The following is a 27567-nucleotide window of genomic DNA, read 5'->3' on the forward strand; positions in this document are numbered from 1 at the left end:
GTCTCTACCAGTTCCAGGGCCGCTGCTCTACAGCATCACATTATTATCATAATGAAGCTGTATGTATGCATCAGTTTATCAAAGGTCAATGAAGACAGGACACAGAGTTCAGAACACAATGCTACACAGCTAAATAACCTCCACACATGAGATGTAGACTGCAACAAACGTGTGAACGTGTTCTTGCAGACGCCAAACGTAGAATAAACAGAAACACATTGGTGTCCGGTGTCCGATGTTCAAGTTCGTTTTGGAGTATAACCGGCCGTTAACAGTTTAACACCTTGCCTTAAACTGTTACCACCATGCAAATACCTTAATCCTCCCTTCATCCTTTCTCTCCTCAATGTCACCAATGAAGTAAACTTGATTGACATGTTTCAGCTATAATTCATCAAAAGCCTGACTCAACTCCTACTGTATATTCAGAGGAAATCAACGCTGCATGTCCATTTGTCTAAAATAGTAAAATACTGCAGAATACACCAAAGTCTAGTAGGATCGTTTAAAATATATATGCACATTTTCCTGTGGGCACAAGACTTTTTAATACAAATTCTGAAACAAAAAAAAACGACACGGTTTAAATGAATGATGATTGAAATGCCTGATGCAGAAACACTCTTGCCCTTGACGTCGTCAATTGTGGCTTCAATTTCCTTCTCCCGCAGCTACTTGCAGGATTTAAAATATGACATAACGTCGTAATCCTTAAGTCAAATTTGTTATGAGCCGGCTGCATATTATCATCAGAAGCAGCGAGGCTACCAGTACCTCCTCCTCCCGCTGTGACCTTGTCTCTATCCACAGAGACAATAGAACAGAGCGGAGCCAAACCCACAAAGCCAGTCGTCACATGCTAAGAAAATCACTGATTGAAATATAAAGACAGAAGAATGGTGAGTAAATGAGAACGCAATAAACTCTCTCCCTCATTTCTCCTCCTTCCTCTCTCCATCTTCTTTCTCTCTTTCCTTTAATTCACCCAATTACACCAGCATCTGTCTCTCTCTCTCTCCTCCCTTCCTTCCTTCATTTGCAGTTGGCATTATAACCCTGCCTGCTGCGATCATTCAAAAAGCATTTTCAATATTTATATAATCCTGTAAAATTTATTTTCATACTTTGGTATAATTGCCATAAAAAATGAGACCTTGGTCAAGATGATTGGTAGCCTCTGTCTCACACCAGTGGTATTGTTGGGTCTTTTTCAAGTTGAAGGTTTTGTTCCTTTCCATGCTGGACTAAATGTTGGAAGTTATATTTCCATCCGCCTTTAACACCTTCCATTATCTGCTGCTGCGAGAAACTCTGGAAATACCAGCTCTGTTTGGACTGGCATAGCCGTGCCCACTCCCTGCCTCATGCAATAAAACTCTGTTTGACATTAAGTCTTAAGGCCTTTACACACTGGGGGCGTCTTTTTTTCCGTGTGATTAATTTGTACGTCAATTTATGTTTTAGAATTGTTGTTTTTGTCACGAGTACTTTCACACAGAACACGAATATTACGCAGCAAAAAAGCATTGTGATTTTTTCCAGAACGAGGTCGATTCGCGAATAAAGGTACCAACCAATCACACTGTGGAGAACGGACATATTCAATAAGAACATTATAGTGTACAACAACACTGAGGCTCCGTAGTCTGAACAGACTGTATATAAAGATGGATGACATGACAGCTCCCCAAAAGTGAAGCTAAAACATCTGGATCGCCCCCTGGTGGCTGGCTGCAGTATAGGTCATAAAGCCCGCCCCCTCCATGTTAGTGGATGGGACATGAGCCAAACTAAAAAGTCAAAGTACACATACATTTTTTCCAAAGATGGTTTCTATCATTTTAGGTAGTTCTTATCACGCTGATGTATTTTGAAGTGTTCATTTTTCTGATGAGAATTGATGAGAAAAAGAAACTTATGTACTAGAATAGTTTTGATGTGAAATATTCAAGTAGTTTGCATTTTCATTTCATTTATTCGTCAAGCCCCCAGTTTGTAAAGTCCTTTATAGTAATGAGGATACTGTACATACATATGATGATTTATTCCCCTGCATGTATCTTTCTTACCCACTTTACCAGAGTAAAGGCATTTACACATTGGGGGCGTGATGAATAAACCACACGAAAATACGAAATACTCACCTGCAAATATTATATCTAGTTCAAGGCTTTTATTGTGAAAGATAAGAACGGAAGGAGCCTGCCTTTGTCAAGGCTGAAAGGAGTAATAAAGTTTGCCATCTTGGTTCGGCCAATGGAGCCTTTCTGTTGTTGTTTCAAAAATATAGGCGCAACTCAACCCGTTCTGCACAACGTGATTGGTTGATGCCTTTATTCGCTGTGTGAAAGGTCAGAGAATTGACCTTATTCCGAAAAAAGTATTCCGCTTTTTCGCTGCGTAATATTTGTGCTGTGCTTGAAAGTACTCATGACAAAAACAACTGTTCAAAAAAATATACTGACGTGCAAATTAATCACACAAAGAACAGTGTGTAAAGGCCTTAAGTCTAGAGGCTGGTGACATATCCTCTTGGCAGTAGTCCTCAAATGACGTGGTAATGAAATATTGCTGCTGATGGAGAATGTGTTTGTGTAAATTGTGGTATGTGCGTCGCAAACTGAATATCCCTCGAGACAATACATAGGATTGAATCTTGTATCATATATCTCTCTCACATCTCTCTTCCTCTTTCCTCCTGCCAGAGACAGTATAGACGGAGGAGCAGACAGAATCAATATGAGCCAATCAGCACCATGACAAAGATGGACATGGACCCTTTCTCTCTCTCTCACTGTCTACTTCAACTTAAAGTCGGGCAATCCTTCTTTTCTGTCTTTCTGTTTTATTCTTTCCTCTCTCTTTGTCATACACCTTCCGTTCTCCTTTCGACTTCTTTCAATACACCTTTCAAGTCAGTTTTGTGTGCTCCTCTAAAAGGTCGAGGACAGAGAGAGTCAATAATGCATCACATTCAGCTTTTTCTTGTAGGCCTACAGGCAGAAACACATTGTACATCCATACTGCATACTGTATGACACGCTATGAAAGTCTATTATTTTCTAAAGCTCACTTAAGTCACTTAAGTTAAGGCGGCCAATAGCAGACTTATACTCGCAGTCTGCATCTGGTGTGACAGACTATGGGATGAGGGAAGCCCATGACCCCTCAGGATCATATCTATAACAGCTTCGCCACTGCATTCAATGGCTTATAATTCATCAAAGGTGCTAAATGCAAGATTGGGAGCATTTCTAGTGCCTCGGCTCTCAACATGGCGACAGCTGATGGCGGCTCGCAGCTAATGATGCTAACGGTGAAAACAACAGCAACAGTGCTGACAGAGCACAGTGTTAACCTGAAGGGAGAACTGGAGGGTGGTTTCTACGCTTCCGCAACGGTGCTGTCAGTCGGGACGGCGTTATCAGCTGTAACCGCCATATGAGAGCAGTGCAGAGCGGCGGCTGTGAGCTAGCTATTGGGGCACGCTCACATGCACGAACATGCACTAAAAGCACGGCCCGGCTATGTCAACAAATCACAGAGAAGCTGGGATTACAACACACACAGAGGGAGAGTAACTTTATTCTCTGCTCAGGTAGACATTACTCCTCTCTATCTTTACATAGACAATAGTTGTTTGCTGCTATAGTAATGCTCTGGATATCGTGTACAGTAGAGAACCTTTAAACATGACATGTTATAGATGTACCTCAGAAGACTCCTACCATCATTTAACCAGGATTTACAGTATAACTTGTGCTACTCAAAACTCTACGTTCCTTCTTGTTTTAATGAAGATGCAATGATGTGCACAATGTGCAAAACTCTTGTATGTTTATTGTAGCATTTTTTGCACATGTGTAATGTCTGCTTGCTGCATTGTAAGTTTATTTTGGTCTTTTTTGCTTGTATGTATGTAATGCCACATGCTGTAATATATCTGCACATGTTGCATAAAAACCTTAAACGGTTTCTCTACAAGTAACTACTGAAAACATTATCATGTTCTTTTCCTGGATTACCGCGGCTGTTTCCATAGCTTACCCTGGTATATCCATTCCTATGAAACTGTGAATGTAGTTAATCATATAATATCCAAGGGGCTGAACACTGAATGAGGGCTTTTGTTTCCACTGTTTGAAGTTTTACCTGGTGGCTTTCACTCAGGGACACGACTGTCTAGTCGGGGTTGTAAAGGAATGTTTCTGAGTTCATGTTTGTTTATAGAGGGAAGTGCTCATACATGGATCTGCTACTGTGTGTGTGTGAGAGAGAGAAAGAATATGCCGGTGGATTTGTGTGCACATGGCCAGATCAGCACCTACTGAACAGTCCTTAAGTACTGTAAATAAAAACGTCAGATCCATGACACCTTTACTTTTTGGTATGTGGAAGTGTGTACTTTTTGTATTTTTAAGTACCCATGCGCTACCTTGAACCTCTGTAACACTTGAATCTTGTAAATGTTATACAGTACAGGAGCATACATGCAGTAGGTAGTTTGAATTCTTTATTTTCTGCATTGTTTTCTATATGTGTGTGTGTGTGTGTGTGTGTGTGTGTGTGTGTGTGTGTGTGTGTGTGGATGTGTGTATGTGCTTTTTGATTTCTGAAGTGCACTTAACCTGCTTTGAACCCCTGTATCATCTGAATCCAGTGCATAATATAACTTTCATTTAATAAACAAAAGCGTAAATAAAGCACTAGAAATGAATGAGTAATGAGTGTGCATACATTAGTGCGTTAACAAGAGTGAATGTGTTGGTTTTTTAACCTTTAAAGTACTTGAACCATGTTTAAATGTGACCTTCAGCATAATAGACTGAGTACATGAATATGGCAAACTATGTTTCAGTGTAGATGGTAAGAAAGTGAGAGTGCTTTTATCTCTTTGTGTGTGTGTGTGTGTGTGTGTGTGTGGCTTACCTATATACAGTGGTGGGTGGGTAGGTGGCGATGTCGTAGATGAGTCGTATGTGTCCCTGGTACAGCTCCAGTGCCAGGGGGTCGTGGTCCTCCTTGTACAACAGAATACCGTTGTCTTTATCTGTAGCAACCTGGAGAGACAAAGAGGTCGGATAAGAAATATAAACAAAAAAAGATTTAAAGGAGCAGTGTGTAGGATTTGGCGTCATCTAGCGGTGAGTTTGGAGATTGCTACCAACTGAAACTTTTCCTGTGAGTCAAACGTGTAGGAGAGCTACGAATGGCGGCCGGCTCCGTGAAGAGGACCCGCTACCTATGTAGATATAAACGGCTCACTCTAAGGTAACAAAAACACACAACGAGTCTTAGTTTCAGGTGTTTATACACTAAAGAAAACAAAGTTATGAATATTATATTCCAGATTAAAAATCATCAGTAATGTGGATATAATGACTAAGTGGGTAAAAGCTAATAATAGAATAGCTAGAGCAGTCTGGTACGTTCGGAAAATTACATCACTTTACTGTAATACAACCTTTAAAAGCAGGAAAAGATGACAATTATGCCATATTACAATATCCAAAATCTAAGACGATATCTAGTCTTGTATCACAATATCGTCATAATATTGATTTATTGCCCAGCCCTAGTTCAACGTAGCATAGCTTGGTTATATCTGAGTAAAACTATAAATTCAGCTGAAAAGGAAATTAGCAAATCCCATCTCAAATGTTGATTTTAAACACTAATTAAACGTTATATCTGTTATTATTATTCTCAGCTGCTGCAAACCATCCGGCTTCATCACGTTTCTTCTTGCATTGCTTGTAGCTAGACTTTATGATGCTGCAAGTAAACTGGTTGATTTTGACAACTTGTTATTTTTATCATTGTAAAATTTTCAGCTTGTTTTTAAAAACATGGTGAAATATGTTGGGTTCTACTTTGTTCCACTTTACCGTTGGCTGTCTATGCATTGTGAAATCTGCACAGCTTCTCTGACCTGGTGAAGCTCCTAGATGTAACTGAGCTAGTTTTAGTTAGGATTGCAGGTGTTGATGTAGCTCTGATACAAGAGAAATTATATTTATTTATGTCACGCCGTTGAACCGCTGAAGAACTGCATGAAAATGAGGGGAAAAAAATGTAAATTCCACCACACACGTCCCTAAACGAGGTCACTCTCGCCTCCCTCCCACGCAGACACACTTGACATGTCACACTTGCTCGCATGCGCCGCTAAGCGCTAACTAACTAGCGAGTGGAAATGGGGCCAAGGGGCCAAGCACTTAACACTCTGGCTTCAATGGAGCATAGACAAGTCAACACCTGCTAACAAGCTGCTGGAGGAAAGACGAGATGGAGGCAGAGCAAGAGGAGGAGAGGAGGGGAACAAAAGGGAAAGAGAGGGATGGAAGAAGGGAGTGAGATACAGAAAAGAGGGTGAAGAGAGAGAAATGGTATGCAGACGGAAAGAAAAGAGAAAAAGTGTTAAAGAGAAAGAGAAAAAACATCCAGTGATTTATGAAGTGCTGTGGCCCTTTCATTCTCTTCTCCCTCTCTAACCTCTGAGTCAGGGCCTCTTGGTAGAGCTTTAACAGTCTTGGCACTGACATTGAAAGCTCCTGGCAGGAACGCAGAAGCACACACACCCAACACACACACACGCTCACACAGATCCAAACAGGTGGTAAATATCAATTAGACTGCCCTCCTTTCCTTGTTTTTCTTTCGCTCACTTGCCCTCTCATTTCTAAAAAGGAGGAAAATAGTTCTCTATTAGGATATGACTCTCAGGTGTCCAAAATGTACAATGAGTATGAATGAGCGTGAGTGTGTGTGTGTGTGTGTGTGGAAACAGAGGGTATAGCAGATGTTTGCTTTGCTTCGTCGGCACTAAGTCGTACAACTCTATAGGTTTGATTTGGGCAGCTCGCAGCTCTATTTCAATTCCATAAATGTTTTCTATGTAGCGCAGCAGAAAACGGCTTTTGTACTTCCAAACGTCGACAAAACATTTTCTATAAATACCTGCATGACCACAGGATTTAAAAAAAAAACACATAAATATATATACGTAGATACCGCGTTGGATGCTTCAGCCCGTTGCTGCTATACGTCAGCGTCGGCGCCATATTGGGGAGGTCAGGACTGGCCTGTAAACACATACAAGTGAACAGGGGGGAGCTGCCGTTTTTCTGTCTAAAAAGCGCTATAACGTTTACATTTCTCAACCGAGTTGTTTTATGTTCAAGGATTTATGATCTACGAGGAGTAGAAAAAGAAAGTTTTGTTTGTTTGTTACTTAAAATCTCAATACTAGGCTACAATCGCTGCTAGACGCTCAAAGGAGTGTGGCTAACAATAATAAACGTTAGCTAGCTCTTATCTGATGACCTACAGAAGCAATGTATTGTAAAGATGTAACTTAAATTGTAATGTTGATAACATGAAAAATTCTTGAAGGAAAATGTATTATGAGAGTGCTACTTTTTAATACTATATCAACAGACACACCAGCCGGTGATCCATGAACCGGAATGTAATGTTGCTGAACCGTTTTCACCAAAAATTGTTTTTGTGGGGGGAATTCTAACCTACAGTACTCCACGTAGAATATAAATGCTTGAATGAAAAGAGAAAAAAATGTAAGCATTGAGAAATGTAAACGTTATAGTGCTTTTATCCTGAAAAACAGCAGCTCCCCCGTTCACTTGTGTGTGTTTACAGGCCAGTCCTGACCTCCCCAATATGGTGGCGATCTTGACGTACGAGCCAAACCCCACTATATGTATGCAAATCCAAAACTTAGCTAGCAGAGGTCAAAGGTTGACAATACCTGTAATGAAATATGCGCGGTGGGACGGAGCTTCGCGCTCGGCAGCTCCACGTATCCATCCCGACCCAGGAAGTGAATGGTGGCCATCTTGTCGCATTTGTTGCCGTAGAAACCAGGCATGCAGCGGCAGACGGGCTCCCCGGCAACCACCAGGCACTGGGCGCCGTTCTGGCAGTCCGATTGGTCGCAGGGGCTGGTCTGCAGGAGGATCATTGGTGGAGGGTTCTCGCAGAACAGCCCGCTGAGGGAGGAGGAGATCACACAGGAGATAACTTATTCATAGAGCTTTAATGAGGTGATTTGCTGTGTCTGTATCCGCTGATAAAAACCTGTTTAGTTCTGTATTTTGCAATACATTTGGAGATTGCATTGGTGAAGCTGGAAAGGTAATATTCCTGAAGGAAATGGACACGTTTTATCAGCATGACACGGCAAACACATTCTGTATTTTCCACTGTATCTTCTTGCATCTTTGAAACTCTGAACCTCTCTTTGAATTTCCTCTTTTCGCCCTAACGGCATCCATCTATCTGCTGCTGTCTGTCTCCTTTATTTGTTTCCTGCATACTTGTGACTCCTCTCTCTCTCTCTCTCTCTTTTTCTCTCTCTCTGTCCCTTGTGATGAATTTGTTTCTCTCTGCTATAATTAACCACATGGAGCTGCATCTGCTGCACACACACACACACATATACACACACAGTGGGTCCAGACAGTCAAGTATCTGATTATGGAGCGCCATCTGCATCTCCTCCCAGTCTGGCCCTGCAGTGTGTAACTGCGTTTGTGTCTGTTTAATCCATTTGCCTTGTTCATGACGTGTTTCCACGGCGACTCTCACCTGAAACCCTCTTTGCAGACGCAGGTATAGCCGTTGACGGCGTCCACACACTCCGCTCCGTGTTGACACTTATTTTCCAGACAGTCATTATAGTCCTGCTCACAGTGTTGGCCCACATAGCCCGGTAAACACTCGCACCTAGAGAGACATGGGAATATGGATGGGATTACTGTGTGTGTGTCAACAGGCTTTGCCTCATGATTACAGACGCTTTATTGTACATTGTTTTATCTATTGCCTCTGCATGGCTCTCAACATGGCAACGGCTGGGCCAGTGGATCTCAGTTAACAGCTCTTCCCAACTCGATGCGATGCGAACGAGCGAACATCAGATTGTTTCAGTTTTTCCCAATAAAGTTGTGCAAACCTGCTCCGTGTGTCAGCGAACAGGCGATGCGACGTGTAGCTTGTTTGAAAAAACACTCACCCTGGCTCTATTTATGCGCAATTTGGCGCACCTCCAACCTATTTTCACTGGTCTTAATCGACGCTGACAGTAACTGACAGTTAATCAATATACAGTACATCGCTTGTAGTATATCTGGACATTATTTCACAATCCATTCGCCAGAGTTCGCTCCCTCGCTGTATGTTAGGAAGAGGTGTTACGGTGCTAACGCTGCGCTCACACTACAAGCAACACAGCAACAGGCTATAAGTAATTTTCAATGGTAAATGAAGCTACTGACGTCCGACGCTTGTCGCTGCGTGACGTGCTACGAATAAAGTTGAGCTGGTCGCAACTTTTTTCAGCGCTCCAATGACATGGTGAAGCGTCAACCAATCATGTTTTTGTTTCACCCTGTTCCGTTCCATCTAAAAAAATGCAATTAGCCAGTTCCCAGTGCTATTTAACGACATAACTACATCAACGAGCGCTTGAGCATCACTTCAACGGCGACTTGTAGCTGACAAAGTAGCTGCCACGATGGCCGTTTTGTTGCTTTTGTTGCTCGTAGTGTGAATGTAGCATAACAGTGAAAGCTACAGCAGCAGTACTGACAGAGCTAACGGTGTTAAACTGGGTGGGAACCGGAGGATGGGGGGTACGCTTCTGCGACGGCCGATAACGCTGTCGTTCGTGACAGCGTTATCAACTGTAACGGCTGTATGAGAGGAGTGCAGAGTGGTGACCATGAGCTAGTCTGTGGGGCACGCTCACATGCATAAACATGCACTAAAATCCACGTGGGGCCGGCCCGGCTATTGCAACAAAGCACGGAAAAGCTTAGATTACAACACACACAGAGGGAGAGTGACTTCATTGACTTCATCGACTTCAGTGACTCTGCTCAGGTAGACATTACTCCTCTATATCTTTACACAGTAAATAGTTGTTTTCTGCTATATTCATGAATATCGTAAAGAGCACCTTTAAAGGAAGAGTGATATAAAATATACTTAATTGTTGGCTGCTGTGCTGTTTATGAAAAGCTATGTTAAGCTGAAAGGTTATAGAATTTATCTTAAGGTTAAAACATCTATAAAGTTTGAGGTACACAGTTTTTACATGACAACAGAAAATTAAGTAGTAAAGGCAAAAATAATGGTGAGAGAATGGTGATATGTTGCCAAAATGTACAAACACATTTCAGCCAGTACTACAGGACAAGATGGGAATATTAGTCCAAGGATTACATGTGTTTGTGTAAGAGCTATTTAACAACCCTCAGATAAATTACATGTTTACTTGCAAACAAACAAGTGTTGTTTCATGTGTTTCCGTCTGTCTTTCTGTGTATTTTTCTAATCAAGAGCTCAAGTCCTGTGGCAGCGATGACCGCTCAGAATCTCCTCGTTTCACAAAAAATGACCTCGCTGCTCCCGTCATTTTGTTGTCACTTTCTGTGATGTGACCTCTGACCCCTTTAAGTGCTGACCTCCTGCGAAGCTGTCACTCACCTGTAAGAGCGGCCGACATAGACACACTTTGAGTCGTGCTGACAAGGGTCGAAACCATGGAGACAGGGGTCAACCACCTCGTCACACAGGTCACCTGGAGACACAGAGAGAGAAAGCAAATATTTATTTCTTTAGTAATTCAAAAAAAGCTTATATGTCAAGCTAAATCAGCAGGTGTATGTGTGTGTTTTGCTTTGTGTTTTAGGCAGATTACAGCATCATGCCAGCAACCAGATTTTCAGAATAAGAGCATAAAGGGAGAAGACAGAACATAGGAAAAAGGAGGGAGAAAAGAGGCGGGAGGAGAGGGCCAGTCTAACCTTTTCACATGTTCTTTCTGTCAGCTTCAAATGACAGCGGAAAAGAAAGAAAAACAACGGGTGGAAAAAGATAATTTATATATGTGTCTATCTTGTTCAAGGCCTCAGATAATGTGCAGTGGATGTCTTCATGTACACACACACACAGGGAATAGCATTATCAGCTTTTCTCAGAGCTGATGGAGAGGGGGGTTAATAGGCTGTGTAACAGTGGCTGCGCTCTACAGATGTACTCACACACACACACACACACACACACACACACACACACATACTCTCAGAGGGTGAGAAGGGTTAACAGTTTGTGTAAAAGCAGGAGCTGAAATTGGTCATATGAAGGAAGAGGGGATTGAGGAAGGTCAAGCACATTTCCATCGTTCTCTGCCTGCTTTAATCTAATCGCGCCGCTTCACTCCCACCCTGTCTGTCTCCACCGCTCTCTTCTCAAGTCACTTTAAGACGCATGTTGCTCTGAGCTACGGTACACGCCTGAGTCTGGTGGGAAACACATCCGACATTATTTAAGCTTCAGCAAATGTACAAAAAACTGAGTGATATGAAAGTAAGGAAGTAAGTAAATTTACCAATAGGTGCTTCCAAGATGGAGATGCCACCATTCATTTATCAATGTGAAATTAACTGTGATACCTTAGTATGATTACCATACTCAAACGAGACCATCGATGAGGTTACTGAAGACGATAAACATGTTGGGAGTAATTTCATTTTGTACCTACTATGTGTGTCGGAAGATCAGTGTTTGTATCATAACAATAGATTACTTCAAAAACAATCAAGCTTTTAATCTGCTAATTATTTTTATGAGAGCAATTAAATTATGTTGAAGTGCTAGCCAGAACACATTGAGGTTTTGTCACAATGTGATGAGCACATTAACAATCCCAAAAGATCAATTTTAGCTGATATATGAACCCACAAAATATTGCTGAAATACCAGCCTGTTGTCATTCCCAGGGCGTCAAATACAGCCGCTTTGTCACAGCCGTCTTTATTTAACCTGTATTTAACCAGGCAAGTCAATTAAGAACAAATTCTTATTTACAATGGAGGCCTGGCAAACGCCCTCGCCGTGTGATACCAACAAGACACCCTTTAGCACCAATATGAGATGCAACGGGCTTTCAATTAACTTCAAGTTTAACCCATCCGCGGCAATATTAAACGCTCAGAGAAAGGAGTGCGGAGCAAGCAAGTGTTTTTGAATTCACAACGTTAAGCACATGTTTACTGCGACCATAAAAAGACGCCAAGGGGTCTGACAGAGCCTCAGTATGAGACGAGTTGGGATGAGAACGTGCTGGAAATACTGACACCCATAGTTTGGTATTAAATAATAATATGGTTGATCCTTAATTTGAGGGCAAGTGAGCCTTCAAGGGCTATATGGACAACTGGACAATTTGGTCCAAAGAAACATATCTGAGCAAAACTACTGGCCAGATGATCCCAACGTTTAATATGAATATTTATGGTTCCAAGAGGATGATTCCTGATGAGTTTATTGACTTCTTAATGTTTTATGTAGCCCCATCTTCAAGTCAAATTGTCCCCTTCAGAGAATGAACCCTAATGGTCTTGGTCACCTCCTGACCTTTTCCTCTATTGCCAACTTCAGGAAATATCAAACTTGATGATCTACAACACACAGCAGCACATTCATTTTCATGTCCACTTTTTTAAACCGTGGCTTTCTCTTTTTTGGAATGAAACTCTCCTGGGTTGTAGAAACTTTATATCAGCTGTTTAAAAGGTCTTGTGACCTTAAATCTTAGATTTTTTTTTTCCCCCTCCGCTGCAAATCTGACGTGACAGTCCTGGTTGCTGAGTTTGGAGAAAGCTGAGCGACTAGCGAAGGACTGTCCTCTTAATGTGACACCTGATGATTACGCCTCGGTTCACTGAGCTGAGTGGAGGTTCAGAGCCAGAGGAACCAGCTGTGTGTGTGTGTGTGTGTGCAACAGCTGTATGCGGTAAGGTGGCTGGCAGTGTGAGAGGCTGCTCTATGCCAACAACGATAATGACATAGTGCGTGTGCGGGTGAGTGTGTGTGTGTATATTGACCGAGATCCAGTGTCAAAGGGGACCAGCTGTGTGTGTGTGTGTGTGTGTGTGTGTGTGTGTGTGTGTGTTTTAGAGGACACTGTCACAGATATAAAAACTTATCTTCCCAGTCAGCAGTTCAACTTAAACTTACTGCACCAACTGAGTCTCTCTCTCTCTCTCTGTCTCACTGCATCTGCCCTTTATCGGCCCTTTCTTTACCCTTTTTCCCTCGCTATGTTTATTTTTCCTTTCCTTCTAGCACACAGTCCCTCTCTGCCATCACTCTGTCACTCCTCTCCTGTGTGATGGCTCTTAAACCTCCTGTAGGAGCAGTTTCAGGTCACTGCGGAGATGCTGTCCATTACTAACTTACCATCCAGTAAAGTGGAAAATATGATTTTGTATGTGTGTGTGTGCAGTAGTGGAGGGACATGGTGACCCTGCCAGCCTCTCAGGGGCAGAGACTGAGGGTTTCCGGAACATCTGAGCAGTGGCTGTCGGGGGGGCAGCGGCGAAAACAAATAAAAAGGGTACCAGCATGCTGAACGTTTTCTAACATGTAGGGCAGCCTATATGGAACTGCATCACGTTTTGTCAATTTTAAGGCCACCCTAGAGGGTAGTTCAACATATTTTCTCCACTGGAAGGACACCCAAGAGGGCACTACATCACTTTTTCTCTACTGGAAGGGCATCCTAGAGGGCACTTCTTCACATTTTCTCCACTGGAAAGGCATCCTAGAGAGCACTTCATCAATTTTTCTCCACTGGAAGGGCATCCTAGAGGGCACTTTCTCATGTTTTCTCCACTGGAAGAGCACCCTAGAGGGCACTTCATCACGTTTTCTCCACTGGAAGAGCACCCTAGAGGGCACTTCATCACGTTTTCTCCACTGGAAGGGCACCCTAGAGGGCACTTCATCACGTTTTCTCCACTGGAAGAGCACCCTAGAAGGCACTTCATCACGTTTTCTCCACTGGAAGAGCACCCTAGAGGGCACTTCATCACGTTTTCTCCACTGGAAGGGCACCCTAGAGGGCACTTCATCACGTTTTCTCCACTGGAAGAGCACCCTAGAAGGCACTTCATCACGTTTTCTCCACTGGAAGGGCACCCTAGAGGGCACTTCATCACGTTTTCCCCACTGGAGGGGCACCCTTGATGGTACTTCATCACATTTACTGGAAGGGCACTCTAGACAGCACTTTATCATGTTTTATCTACCATAGGGCCATAGGGTTTGTTCGAACATGGGGGCACCAAGGCATGGGGTCTCCCTCCTCCGCTCCCCCCGAGTCCACCGATGCATCTGAGAGTACAAATAGACGGTGTGAGTGTGTGTACCTGTGTAGTTGGGTGGACAAATGCAGGTGTAGTTGTTGACTCCGTCGATGCAGGTGGAGTTGTTCTCACAGTCGTTGTCTTCACAGTCGTCCGGGTTTATCTCACAACGTTGGCCCTCGTAACCTGGCGGACACACACAACTACACACAAACACAATGTGCATTATAAGATGGTGACTGGGCCAGATCTGAGCACACACTCCTGCTGCACAACCTGAAATAAAATCAATCAGCCAGATAAATCAGCTGCTCTACTTCACTTCCCTTTAAATTCTCCTATAAGAGCTTTAAAGAAAAAACAATTTAATCTGTATTCTAGTGGGTTTAGTGCTGGTTCTTACACACCACTGGAGCCACGGCATATCTATATTTAGCCGTCCAACAGGAGACACCATTTCATGCCTCATTTTATGGCAGAAATGAAATATTAACATGGCTTTTCAAAGTTTAAACTATCCCTGCTTCACACAAACCCTCTCTGACTGTCTTCTTCTGTGCTTAAACTTAGAGAAAGGCAGTCATTTCTTCTGAACGCAGTCCTTTGATTCATGTCATCTCTGTCTTTGTTGTTGGGGGATGTTTCATTACTGAACACCAGAAGTCAAAGTTTCTCCAGCATCGATTAAAAAAACCTTTAAAACAAACCCACCCAGAGCTGAGAAAAACATGCTGAGATAAGGTTTTTCCTAGCTTGATGCCACTAGAGTCAACACCTGGGCAACTCTAAAGGAATTATCAAAGCCTCCTCCTCCCCTCCATTCATCTTCCTCCCTCATCTCGCTCTCTCTCTCCCACAATCTTTAGATTCATTTCGCCCTCCTCTCTTCTCTCCAGCCCTTGATCTCCTTCCCCTCTACCCACCCTCCTTATCTCAGTCCGGTTAACTCCTTATAATAGATCACACACACACACACACAGTCAAAAACACACACTACCTTTAGGTACTGATCACACACAAAGTTTGATAAATCTGACCACAGCTGCACTCGCAGCTCGCCCTCTCTCACGACTCTCTCTTCTTCCGTTAGCCTCTTAGTTACGTTTATTAAATGAAAAGCATTTTACAGCAAGGTCATCCTCGCACATTAAGCAAAGGGGGAAGTCGTTTCAGCACAAGTGAGTCACACAGTATGAACCCACACACACGCACACACACTAAAAGACACTGTTTTCTAATCTAACTTTGTTGCCACAGACTTTTTCTCACGCTGACACACATCTCTCTCTTCCCACACCATATAGTCATTGGTTCCCCCCACCCTGCCTCTCTGTTGCGCAATTGTTGACCTCTGGGGGGGCAGAAAGAGTCCAAACTAAACCAACATAAGTTGTTACGGCTAACTTATTAGCATCCAGTTGCCTGCTTACACATCCAGTAGACACAGAACAACATGAACATCCCACTGGAGTCATATGTTTTGCCAAAATAAAGTCCAAAAACACTTTCCTTTTAGCTGCGGTCTGGTCTCCATCAGCCCCGATACAAAAAAATCGACTATATCTATCCCCGACAGGCTACGCGCTGGCCAGTAGAACTGAAAACAATGAGCTAAAAGCTACACGGAGCTGGAGTAATGGAAAATGGAAAACCTTTCCGTGCAACATGTAATTGGACGTCTGTCTGCACTAACACAAAGTACACCTGTCTCGATCACAAACCTGCCAAAGAGAAACATGTACGATTCATTCTAGTTGTGAAATCATACGTTTACCCCTTATTGGCTTTGGGAGTGGTTGCATGTTTAATCGGCTTAATTTGGTTGTTTCGTCATTAAAGGTCGGGTCGGTAAAGATTTTAGAAACATTTTTTGTTATATTTGTTGAAGTTCTCATTACATCCAGACAGCGATCAATAAATTAAATGCTCCGACAAAAAAAAAGAAAAATCTGTGGCTGTCGCAGGACTGTAATAAACACGTTCAATTAATATATATCATTCGGCCCGAATGTTTGGACAGACTATCTGCCTGCCTGCACTCATTACTCACCGGAGTCCTCCACAAGCTGCTGGCGTGCCAGCTGTGAGTACTAACAATAGCCATGTTCGTTGTTCACGTTCATTATGATATGTTTATGTTCGTAATTATAATTTTGGGGGAGTGGCTTTAGAAGGAGACCTGAAACGACGGACTGTCAGTGTCGCCGACTTGGCGACTTTCTCGCTAGATTTAGGGACTTTTGGAGTTGGCAACGTTGGGTTTGGTTTTTTGGTTGGATCACTTTTAAAAATCTACTGTACTCTTACTATTTTCTCAAGATCAAACACCCTGACTTTAAGCGGTCATTCGTCTGCGTAGTCAGCTTTGACAGGAGTGAAGAAAGAGAAAATAAAGAGAAGGAAGTGGAGGAATAAGAAAGGAAGAAGAAAGAAAGTTTTCTCATGAGAAACAAATGACAAAGAAACATAAACTGACAGGGTCAGAGAGCACTGCTCCACATATCAAATCCCAGTCTTGACATTTAAAGGATACAGTTTGACAAATGGGTTCCTGCTAAGAGCCAAGACTAACTGGACTTATTGAATATCCCCAAATGATGATATAACATGTCAAATTGTCAACGGGGTCTGGTCTCCTGCTCGTTCTGTCTTCCTCTCTGTCTCGTTCTCTCTGTGTGTCTCAGAGGGCATGAGTTTCTACCTGTATTGGTATTAACATTAGGAGAAGATCTGTAAAGGGTAAAGAGACGCCTAATAGCATTACCACGCAGGACGTTAAAGGCCAGACGCACATCAAAGCTTTCCAAAGGGCAAAGGCCTTGTTAAGGGGCTCGAGGGGCAGACGAATCTGGTTTAGATATTTATGACAATTGTTTCAATCACAGTGGCTGTTTGTCATGAGTCTGGGACAAAGAGGAGACACACTGATGACCCTGGCAGGGACAAGGGTGCTCATGCATACACATACATAAACTTGCATGTGTGTATTAAGCATGCAGACTGTACAGTATTTTAATATATTTTATTTAACTTAAGCAATTTCACTTCTAAGGCTGCCTCCAGCCCTTTAACGAGTTTTAAAGATTGTAAAAAAATGTGGTTTGGTTCACTTTAATGCCTGAAAGGTTGTTAAAATATTCATTTTAATCCATCGCATTTCTAAAATTTGGATTGGTTTGTGGTCGACTACTTGAGTTATATTTTTTTCCCCTGACACTATGTCCATATTAAGCCTAGAGGTGTGAAAAGCGAGTTTGAGATCCTGTATGAGCTCCACTCTCCGCTCCCTCAACAGCTGCCACTGAGAGGCTCTTGACCCCCAGCGTCTCCAGCGGAGCTGCTCTGCAGCCAGGAGTCAAACTGTGATTATGTTGGGCAGCTCCCAGGTGTGAATGTGTGAAACTGTATGAATGTGAATCAGGGGTTACTGAAAAAGGAGCGAGCAAGAGTAGTGCGCTTTCCCCCGGATGAATATAGATGAATAAAGGGGTCAAGCACGTTATGGACTGTGGGTTTGTGCTTATGTTGTACATCAGCTTAAAGTCCTGAACAGAAAACGCGTGATGGACGGCTTGTTTAATTGTTAACTAAGGAACTAATTTTTCAACTGTTCATATAAAGTATTTTGGAGGTAATTACATGCCTTAAACTTGCATTCTTTCTAACAGCCAGCAGGGGGCGACTCCTCTGGCTGCAAAAAGAAGTCTGATTGTATAGAAGTCTATGAGAAAATGAGCCTATTTCTCACTTGATTTATTACCTCAGTAAACATTGTAAACATGAGTTTATGGTCTCAATCGCTAGTTTCAAGTCTTCTTCAATACAGCATGATGTTCATTTAGTAAATGATGGTCACATTTAGAGTCAAATAGACCATAAAGCAGGGGATGCTTTAGGGCGGGGCTACCTTGTGATTGACAGGTCGCTACCACGGCGTTGTGCAGTCTGGGAGTTGTCTGAGTTTTTGTCTTACAACTTTAACCCTTTCACAGTGTGTTTACAGTTCATGAAAGTTAATTGTAATATTTTGGTCGCCTAAAAATATAATATTCAGCGTTCGGTTGTACTTAGCTCCACCCTCTCGTGTCACTTCTGGTTGCAAAAAAACAAGAAGGCGACGGCCAAAAACAGAAATGGCGACGGCCAAAATACCGAAATCGAGACTCCAAAACGGCAGTCGACAAACCAATGGGTGACGTCACGGTGACTACGTCCACTTCTTATTTACAGTCTATGCTTTGAACACACTGAACTTTTGCATGGTGCCGAACTGAAGCACAAAACACACAGATTCAACATTTACACTTATGTGCCCATGCTTATGTTAAAATGAAATGCTCACATTAACAGATTTCCCTTCTCTTTGTTCATTTAACAATGAAACCACAGCTTACAAATGCATCACAAAATCTAAAAAAGTCTCCATCAAATGTAGGTTATATTATATTATATGATGTTTTACATCATTTGTGTGTAACCACAAAATAAACAACACGCGTGTAGGTTATGGGAACAGAGTGTGGACAGATTAATGCAGAATCAGTTGAGAAACTCGTGTGGATACTGACAGAAGTTTAAAACATTCCTCTAAGCGAGTGAGGAGGTCAGAGAGGGCACGAGGATTTAATGAGCAGCCCAAATGGGGGTTCCTCCTCTGCAAAGTCGCCTCTCTTCCTGTCTAACTCCCCCCGCCCCACAACACACACACACACACACACACACACACACACACACACACACACACACACAGGCAGGAAAACACATCATAAGGTCAAAGTAAGTTGTTATCTCGGGTAATGCATTGTCCAGTGAAGTCTGTCCACTCTAATCAGGTTGTCTATATTTCTGGGGGCCGAGTAAAGTTAATTTTCCCTTTAGATGAGAATACAGGATGAGGTTTTTAAACCGGCTCCACTAATAGAGAAGGGCGGCAGGGTAGAAAGGGCAATAAGATTTGACCCACAGCGTAAATGGATTCCCGAAGGACATCTTTGAAATGACACTTTCTTGTTTTATTCTTCTCAATCTCCTACATGCAGCATAAAAACTAAAATATGTTGCTGGGTTGAAATACAAAAGAAACTGTGCTGAAAACTGGCAGACAGTTGGTTGGTTACATAAACACACACACAAATTCAAAACTTTTCCTTGTTAATATAAGACACATTAGTAAACAATGGATGTGTACCTGAAATGGTCTTCATGGGCAGGATGGATGTGGCAGGTTCCTCCGTTAGAGCAGGGGAAACTAATACAGGCATTGATGGGTATTTCACAGTTTTGACCCTGGAGGAGAGGACAAAGCAAAATAGTTAATAATTGAACATTGGATAGTTTTCTTCTAGAGGTAATTTCACTATTCAAACAAAGATAGTTCTGGATGCATTCACTTTACTATATAATAGGTAATTCCTCCATCTGGTTCACCGTTAAATTCTCCTCTCCTACTCTGGCGTTCCTCACCATTTACACTGACAACCAACAAACAGTGGAGCCAATAAGCTACATGCTAATGGTGAGAACAGCGGGCAATCTCCAGAGTCTGAAAAGTGAAACCAATTCTGAAATGCCTTAAACTTGCATTCTTTCTAACAGCCAGCAGGGGGCGACTCCTCTGGTTGCAAAAAGAAGTCTGATTGTATAGAAGTCTATGAGAAAATGAGCCTAATCCTCACTTGATTTATTACCTCAGTAAACATTGTAAACATGAGTTTATGGTCTCAATCACTAGTTTCAAGTCTTCTTCAATACAGCATGATGTTCATTTAGTAAATTATGGTCCCATTCAGAGTCAAATAGACCATAAAGGAGGGGATGCCACGGCATTGTCCGACCTGGGATTTGTTCATGTTTTCGTCTTACTACTTTAACCCTTTCACAGTGTGAGTTCATTAAAGTTAATTATAACCTCTTCGGTCGCCTAAAAATATCATATTCAGTGTTTGGTTGTACTCAGCTCCACTCTCTCGTGTCACATACACAGATGGTGACGGCCAAAATAATGAACTTGAGGCTTCAAAACGGTAGTCCACAAACCAATGGGTGACGTCCCGTCACGTGACTACATCCACTTCTTATATACAGTCTATGGGTGGGAAAGAAACTGATGGGTGCCCCGGTTGGTGCAGAGATGAATACACTCGCTCACCAGAGACATGGGTTGAATTCCTTGCACCAGCCCAAAGATTGGATTCAGTTAGCATTGTTTCTGGGATGGGAAGCTGTTGAGGGATCATGTTTTTGTGACTATAATAAGAAAACTTCTTCTAGCTGGTTGTGGCGTAATCTCTAGAAACAGATTCTGCATTCATATGAATCTATAGGCAACGGGACAAGATTTTGGTATCGGAAGCATTCTGGTTTCTGTTTGTAGTCCGAGTAGTATTGACCAATCACATTCGAGCAGGCTGTGGTTGAATGCAGGTCAACAGTCTGTGTGGAGAGCAAAAGAGGCGGAACACATAGGCCGAAATGCAATCTCTGAAACCACCAGCTATCGTCTGATGATGATTTCGCCTTTCTTTGGGGGTTTAAAATTAGCTTGGAAACTGACTACTTGCAAAACAATCTGGTCGTACACGTCGTCTCTCAACTCCAACTCCAATCTCCCATCTCAAGTTGCTTGTGACGCCTGTGAGTAGAGCAGAGGTGGATCTTTCACTGCATATCCTCATATTGAAGGAGTCAGGCAGTCTGGCAAAAAGAGCTTGTTCCTATTTAATCAAATATATACTGTATATGTGTATAAGTCTGGAAGGCCAGACAGTCACCATTTAGTTTTTGCAGTTGTAATTAACTACCAATTTTCTGCTTTGGGACCACACACCTTTTAATATTTAAGTTGCGGTGAAAGTAAATAGCCTGCAGAGAGATAGAGGGCTGAATATTCTGGTTGGTTAATCTAAAAAAAACGCAGCAATTTCTCACCCAACTGCTCTACTTTCCCAATAAGCTCTCATTATTCTTTTTCTTTCTCCCTCCCTCTCACAATCACAGTAATCAGCTAAAACACATGTGCATGTACTGTGCAGTATGCATGACGCAGCCTTGATTCATTGCTCTTCTCACCACACACCTGTTTTCCAAATAAACAGCTTTCACTAGGAACTGTATCACGTATCAGAGTCCTACACGTACACTCCCACTCGCTCTGTCCACATCCAGCCCTGCGGTTGTAGTTTTAATTTCAAACCGCCGAACCTTTGGCCGCCAACACACCCACTTCCTCTGATCAAAGCGGAGAACAGGACGTTTATTCTTGCTTTCCTTCTCCATCCATCTTCATTATTTCCTTCTCTCTTTTCTTTTTTTTTTTACTGTAGATCTGTATTCACTCTCTCTTTCGTTCTACCTCTTGCTCTTTCTAACTATTCCTTTCTTTCTCTCAGATGTTTTCTCTCCCATACATCCACCTCTGTCACTCCATCTCCTGTAGTTTAAGTTTCTCTCACATCTTCCTCTCTCCTTCCTTTGTTCTCTGCTGCTCCTTCTTTGATTCCTCCAACACATTTTAATTAACGTCATCCCAGTGGACACAGAAAGGAAAACATACACTCAGACATGAACATGCGCAGGCACGCACGCACGCACGCACGTACTGTACACACACACATACACACAGTCCCTGTTTCCCAGTCTGTGACCTTGGCAAGTGATGTTTTAATTAAAAGCCAGACTAAGGCTTTGTCCTCCTGTAAAAGCCTAAAGGTTACGAGGTGTGTGTACACATGAGGCCATAAGTGTATCGTTTAACTGCTTGCACACACACACACACACACCTACACACACACACTCCCATATATTCCACACACTCACTCCTCCGATGCAAATCACCCCTTCACCAGTAGATTTGCATGTCTTTCTTAACGCAGGGGTCTTGACAATTATTACACCCTTCGTCTTTTGATCAGTCGATACCTCCCAGTGCAGCCAGCTGTAGTCATCATTCCTCTATTGATGAACAAGTAGATACATTATGCATGCAAGGCCGAAGCTAAACCTGATAATACTGCTAATACCACAGGCTTATGCAGCATGGTGATCCATCCAGGATACCTTTCACACATGCAGCCAATTCCACGAATCGGGGAGCAAAAGCAAGATTTGTTTTGCTGCTGTGCCACCTGGATTCCCTCAGAATACAGAGGAGCCACCAAACAGTGGTTAATTATTTGACAGTGTAGGTAGATGCTATTAGTGATCAGGACATAGAGTCAATGTCGAGGTTCAAGGATTGATTTGTACTGCTTCCACACCTGCTAAAGTATATTTTCACTCCTGATGGTTCTAAAGATTATCTCTTAGATATTCTTGTGGTTTGAGGTTTGTTAAGAGTGTTTTTTACATCCCTCAAGAACCAAATGTTACCTCAGGTCACCCCCTTCCACTTCAAAGAGTCTCTATCTAGTGTCTCACCTTGAATCCATATGGACAGGTGCAGTGGTAGGTTCCAGTAGCGTCAGACACACAGGTACCGTTGTTTTGGCAGGGTGCCGCCAGGCAGGGGGCGCACTTTGACATCAGGCTGATATCTACTGGACCTGAGACAGATAACAGAAACAGAAGAGATTAGAAAGAGGAAGGGGGGGGGAGATAAGAAGACAGAGAGGGAGCAAAGGGAAGTGTCAGAGACAGGGAGATACATATTTAGTCATGTTGTGCTAAAAGGCTCTGCCACAAACTTCATTTAATGGATGGTGTGCTAAGAAAAGGCCTTACAGGATAAGAAAAGTAAGAGCTTAGGAGAGCAATAAATGTGATTTGTTTCAGAGGCCGGGGCACGTAGAAGCAGGAGGAAGAGGAAGAGAGTATTTGATTCAGTGTGATGATGTGAGGTCCCGCTATACCTCGACAAGAGTGTGATCTCAGCAGAGTCACAGTCCACTTTATACTCGTACTTTCTTCTGAAAAAACCTATACTGCAACAATTCTTCATGCACAGCAAACTACGCCCCTGTGTTGCAGTTTCTTTGTACATGCAGGACCGTGGTTTTCAAGATGTAGTTTTTTGTCCTGTGTGTAAAAAAAGTCCTCTTTTAAATTATTTTCCCCTCTGGTGTGACAGCAGGGGAGCCCCGAGGCAGGTGATGTTAGAGGTCGGCCGCTCCTGTAGTCGGTTCTGTACGATTCAAATACAACTGAGGGGATGGAGTTTTTTTTTTGTTGCTCATTCTTTATCTATGAACATAATGTAGAAAATTCTCTTTTAGAAAATAGCGTGCTGTATCACTGAGAGAGCAGATCAGTCAGTGATACAGCACAAACAACCTCACACACCATTTTAAACTATAGTCCTTGATACATACTTGATTGTCTGAAAAGTTAGTTTTCAGAAATAAGAAACATAACAACTGTACAACAACTACTACTTTATATTTACACAAACACCTGGAGGTAACTCACTCAGAATAATATGATCAGCTTTAAAGCCTTCCTCTCCTAATCTTAGCTGTTAGCTGCCTCCGAGGCTGAAAATGTACCTGAAGTGTGTTATGGAGAATTGTTCTGTAACACTGAATAACCACACAAAACACTGATGTCAACTGATATAATTGCAATAAGGAGACATTGATACCGTAACACAGGAGACTAGAGAAGAATAAATATACCTTTTAAAAGAGAAAACCTCTTCTATTGGTCAACTTACTTTACTTAATCTTAAGGAAACAAGGTATTTTTACAACATGGGCCTCTTCAGGACAGCTGATGAAGGGAGAAACAATTTAACTGTACTCAGGAAAACGGTGAACCAATTGAATAAATGATAATATTTAAAAATGACTTCCACAAGTTCATTCAATATGTCAATAAACTGAACTTGTTTAAAAAGAGACAATCTCAGCTATGTGCTCTGAAGAGGTGGAAAGGCCACACAGAAGGTCCTGACATAAACACCAGAAATTTAATTACTTCCACACTGCTGCTGGAGCCAATCCCAGCATGCACTGGGTGAGAGGCGGGGTAGACCCTGGACAAAGTCACTGCTCTATGACACAGCTAACACATTCACACTCACGTTGGGCCACAACGAGCAGTTTAAAGTTTGTGATTTTCAGAAGTTATTGGACTACGCCAACGCCTTCTTGAGCGACTGTGCTAGCCACTGGTGTGTAAATATAAAACCACTGGCAGCCCTCCTCACCTAAAACACTGAAACTCGCCTTGAGACGGGATAAAAGTCCGACCGCTGGCCAGCAGACGGGATAAAAGTCCGACCGCTGGCCAGCAGACTGCCTAAAGACAAACCCCAGACCAGCGGAAGGGAAGTAAATCACACAGATTTACTTCTCTTCCACTGGTCTGGATCCTCTACTGGAACGCTACAAGGTCAAGAACAAAATACTCCAACAATCTAAACTACATTAAAAGGGTCAAACTTCTTAAAAATCAGTACCTTACTGAGATAATGTGAATGTAATGGAATAGACAGCTGTTCAGTTACTGCAGCAAGAGTCATAACACAGAACTGATTCACTCTCAGTAGAACTGATATTCACATAATCTTTATATTTCATTTCTAAACACCTTTCTGTGCACTAATCTGACAGAATCCAGGGATTAAATCGGTGCTGATATGTGGACAAATAATAGAATATACCAGCCCGTTCTCTTGTGCGGCATTTGATACCGCCGAGTTGAATATACTGCAGAAGGTAAACAAAAGGAGAGCAGTGAGCAGAATAAAAAGGAGATGATTTACCTTTACACTGAAATCTGTTGAGTGGTGTTGTGAGCAGTAGCCTATCGGCCATGTCAGGAGGTCCAGTACAACGAGCGATGCCTACAAAGACACAGACATCAACTTTCTCTTATACACAATATGAGATGTAAATAACTTTCTAACAGCATCGTGATCTTTGTTCTTACCAGGCTCTTTGAATCCAGCTTTGACCCACTGAGAGAGCCAGCGCAGGTCACAGTTACAGTTCAGGGGGTTGGCACCGAGAGCCCTACACACAAACACACACAGTTTAAAGTTAATCCACAACGCTTGCATCCCAGACACTTATACACACAAACAGCGCTGCACTTACAGGTGGGACAGAGCGGTGAGGTGGTTGAAAGCTCCTTCTGGTATGGTTGAAAGGTCGTTGCCATGGAGAGTGCTGGAGGACAGAGAGAGAGATAATGTTATGTGAATATTAAACACAAACACTGACCTTGTTACAATTTCAAGAGGTCACTTTTTGACTCGTTGTTAATTTTAATTTGTAGTTGATTAATTAGATTAAGTATTCTTTATAATCACACTTTTTATAGCAAGGAGAATAATTTGACCTTTGACTTCATCCCAGGATGCTACAAATAATAATATCACGGCTACTTCTTTATCTACTTCACTCATACTATATCTAATGCTGCCACTATTACTACTTCTACTACTACTGTACTTATATTGACACAGCTGAGAGTATTAACTGACTGCTCTATATTTAGGCTAAAATGGTGAAGCTGCGTTAAAGGCAATACCCATAGACGACAGCACTCATGACTCATTTTACAAAGAATATCGGCAACACTTTATAATAACCATCATTTATAAATGGTAAATTGATAGTTACTTAAGATATTATTTGTAAACTTGAAAGCAATTGTTTGTAAAACATCTATAAACATTGCATAGACAGATATTTGTAACACATTAATGGTTAATAATTGGTTTGTAAAAGATCTATACAATGATTTGGATTTATAAGTTGCAACTGATGATTATAATACCTTGTTAAATTGTTAATAAATACTTTGTAAAGCATCTAAAAATAATATTTGTCAATGGTTAATAATTGGTTTCTGGTCCATCTGTCTATATAATGTTTATAGATGTTTTACAAACGATTTCTTAAAGGTTTACAAATCATTTGGTAATAACTAACAAATATTTACTACAGTATATAAAATGTTATAATGTGTGCAACAATAAACTGTTAATGAATAGTTGACTAACGTAATCAAAATATAAATGTTGTTGTGTCTTATCAACTATGATACAATATCAAACTTATAAACTAAATATTTCATATTATTATATATATTATATTTCAAGAAATTCCCAATTCGAGATCAATAAAGTAAATCTGTCTATAACACAAACTAATGATAAAATAACATAAATTATAACATTACTAATAATTAGTAAAGTTTATTAACACCAAAATAACTATTAACTAAGTTTAATTAACCATCAATTTACCGTTTATAAATGACGGCTATTATAAAGTGTTACCTGAATATCTAGACAGACCTACAGCCTCACATCCATCATATCAGAAGTAAATGGAACTGACAGCCGAGCTGCCGAATGCTACTGTAGATATTCAGCAGACTAATACAGCAACCCCCGACTAGCTGCATGCTGAATTATTTAAATTATTTGTGGTTCCTCAGCTGCAGACACACCCTCATCCCCTTCTATAATGGAAAATAAATAAAATATTTATGAAAGAATAACACAAAATAAACACAGAGCTTATTTTCATCGCCGGGCAATAAAGCTTGTCCTGGTCTCTGAGTGGAATATAAACGGTCTCATATGGTCATCAGGCAGACCACGGCGTGTGTGTGTGTGTGTGTGTGTGTGTGTGTGTGTAAATCTTTGTGTCAAAGGGACAAACTGCAGGCTGTGATGTGTATCGGTGTGAGCATGTGCATTTCTGTTTTGTGCCTTTGGGTTTTTGTGCACGTGTTTGTGCGCATAGATGTGTGTCAGAAACTTTTGTCTCCCAGGGCTCACAGACTGCACAGTGTGTGTGTGTGTGTGTGTCCTTTGTGTCTCGCCATTTGGGTGTGTTGCCTGCTGGATATAAGTTCACATTCCATTAGAGCGAAAGGCTGTAACAGGGGACAGCTATCAAACCAACACTATTGGAAAAGTGTGTGTGTGTGTGCGTGACTTTTTGTGTGCATAATTCAGTGTGTGCATGTTCAGGTCAGTGCATCGCCGTGCATGCAAGTTAGTGTGTGTATACGTGCAACTTTACGTGTTTCGTGTGCTTCACTGTGTGTGTGTGTGTGTGTGTGCGTGTTTGTGCATCTATATGTGCGGTGGTCTAACAGCCCCTGCGAAAGGCTGGCCCAGAGGGGGTTGTGGGTAATGAGGAAGTGACAGTGATGGCTGCCTGGCAACCAGTTGCTATGCAGTGGGCAGAGAGGGATCAGTCCCCAAGGCAACATCAACTAAAATGAAAGGAAGAAAGGAAGGAGGGAAGAAACCAAAAAAAAAAAAAAGCGATGACTAAACTTCTGCAAGGTGAAGAGATACAGTCAATATACAGAGAGAAGGCCAGAAACAAAGACGACTTCCTAGAGGGTCAAACACTGACTTTTTCCTCTCTGAACAAACAATAAAGGAAGAAATGTCTACAGAGAGTAACACAAGGTAAAAGTATCAGAACTC

General features: G+C 41.9%; 1 protein-coding gene across 1 annotated transcript in view; it reads right to left on the minus strand.

Annotated features, from left to right (window-relative positions):
* slit3 (slit homolog 3 (Drosophila)) overlaps positions 1 to 27567 on the minus strand; it is a 300273-nt gene that overhangs the window by 11846 nt on the left and 260860 nt on the right. The window contains exons 24-33 of the mRNA XM_037780827.1: positions 25208 to 25279; positions 25041 to 25123; positions 24874 to 24954; positions 22590 to 22714; positions 19363 to 19460; positions 14238 to 14377; positions 10510 to 10603; positions 8608 to 8745; positions 7769 to 8009; positions 4930 to 5060 (exon numbers count right to left, since the gene is read on the minus strand). Coding sequence (XP_037636755.1) covers positions 4930 to 5060; positions 7769 to 8009; positions 8608 to 8745; positions 10510 to 10603; positions 14238 to 14377; positions 19363 to 19460; positions 22590 to 22714; positions 24874 to 24954; positions 25041 to 25123; positions 25208 to 25279 — 1203 coding nt within the window. The remainder of the gene's footprint in view (positions 1 to 4929; positions 5061 to 7768; positions 8010 to 8607; positions 8746 to 10509; positions 10604 to 14237; positions 14378 to 19362; positions 19461 to 22589; positions 22715 to 24873; positions 24955 to 25040; positions 25124 to 25207; positions 25280 to 27567) is intronic.

Source organism: Sebastes umbrosus, chromosome 9, assembly GCF_015220745.1.
Source record: "Sebastes umbrosus isolate fSebUmb1 chromosome 9, fSebUmb1.pri, whole genome shotgun sequence".
In the NCBI taxonomy this organism is placed as follows: Eukaryota; Metazoa; Chordata; class Actinopteri; order Perciformes; family Sebastidae; genus Sebastes; species Sebastes umbrosus.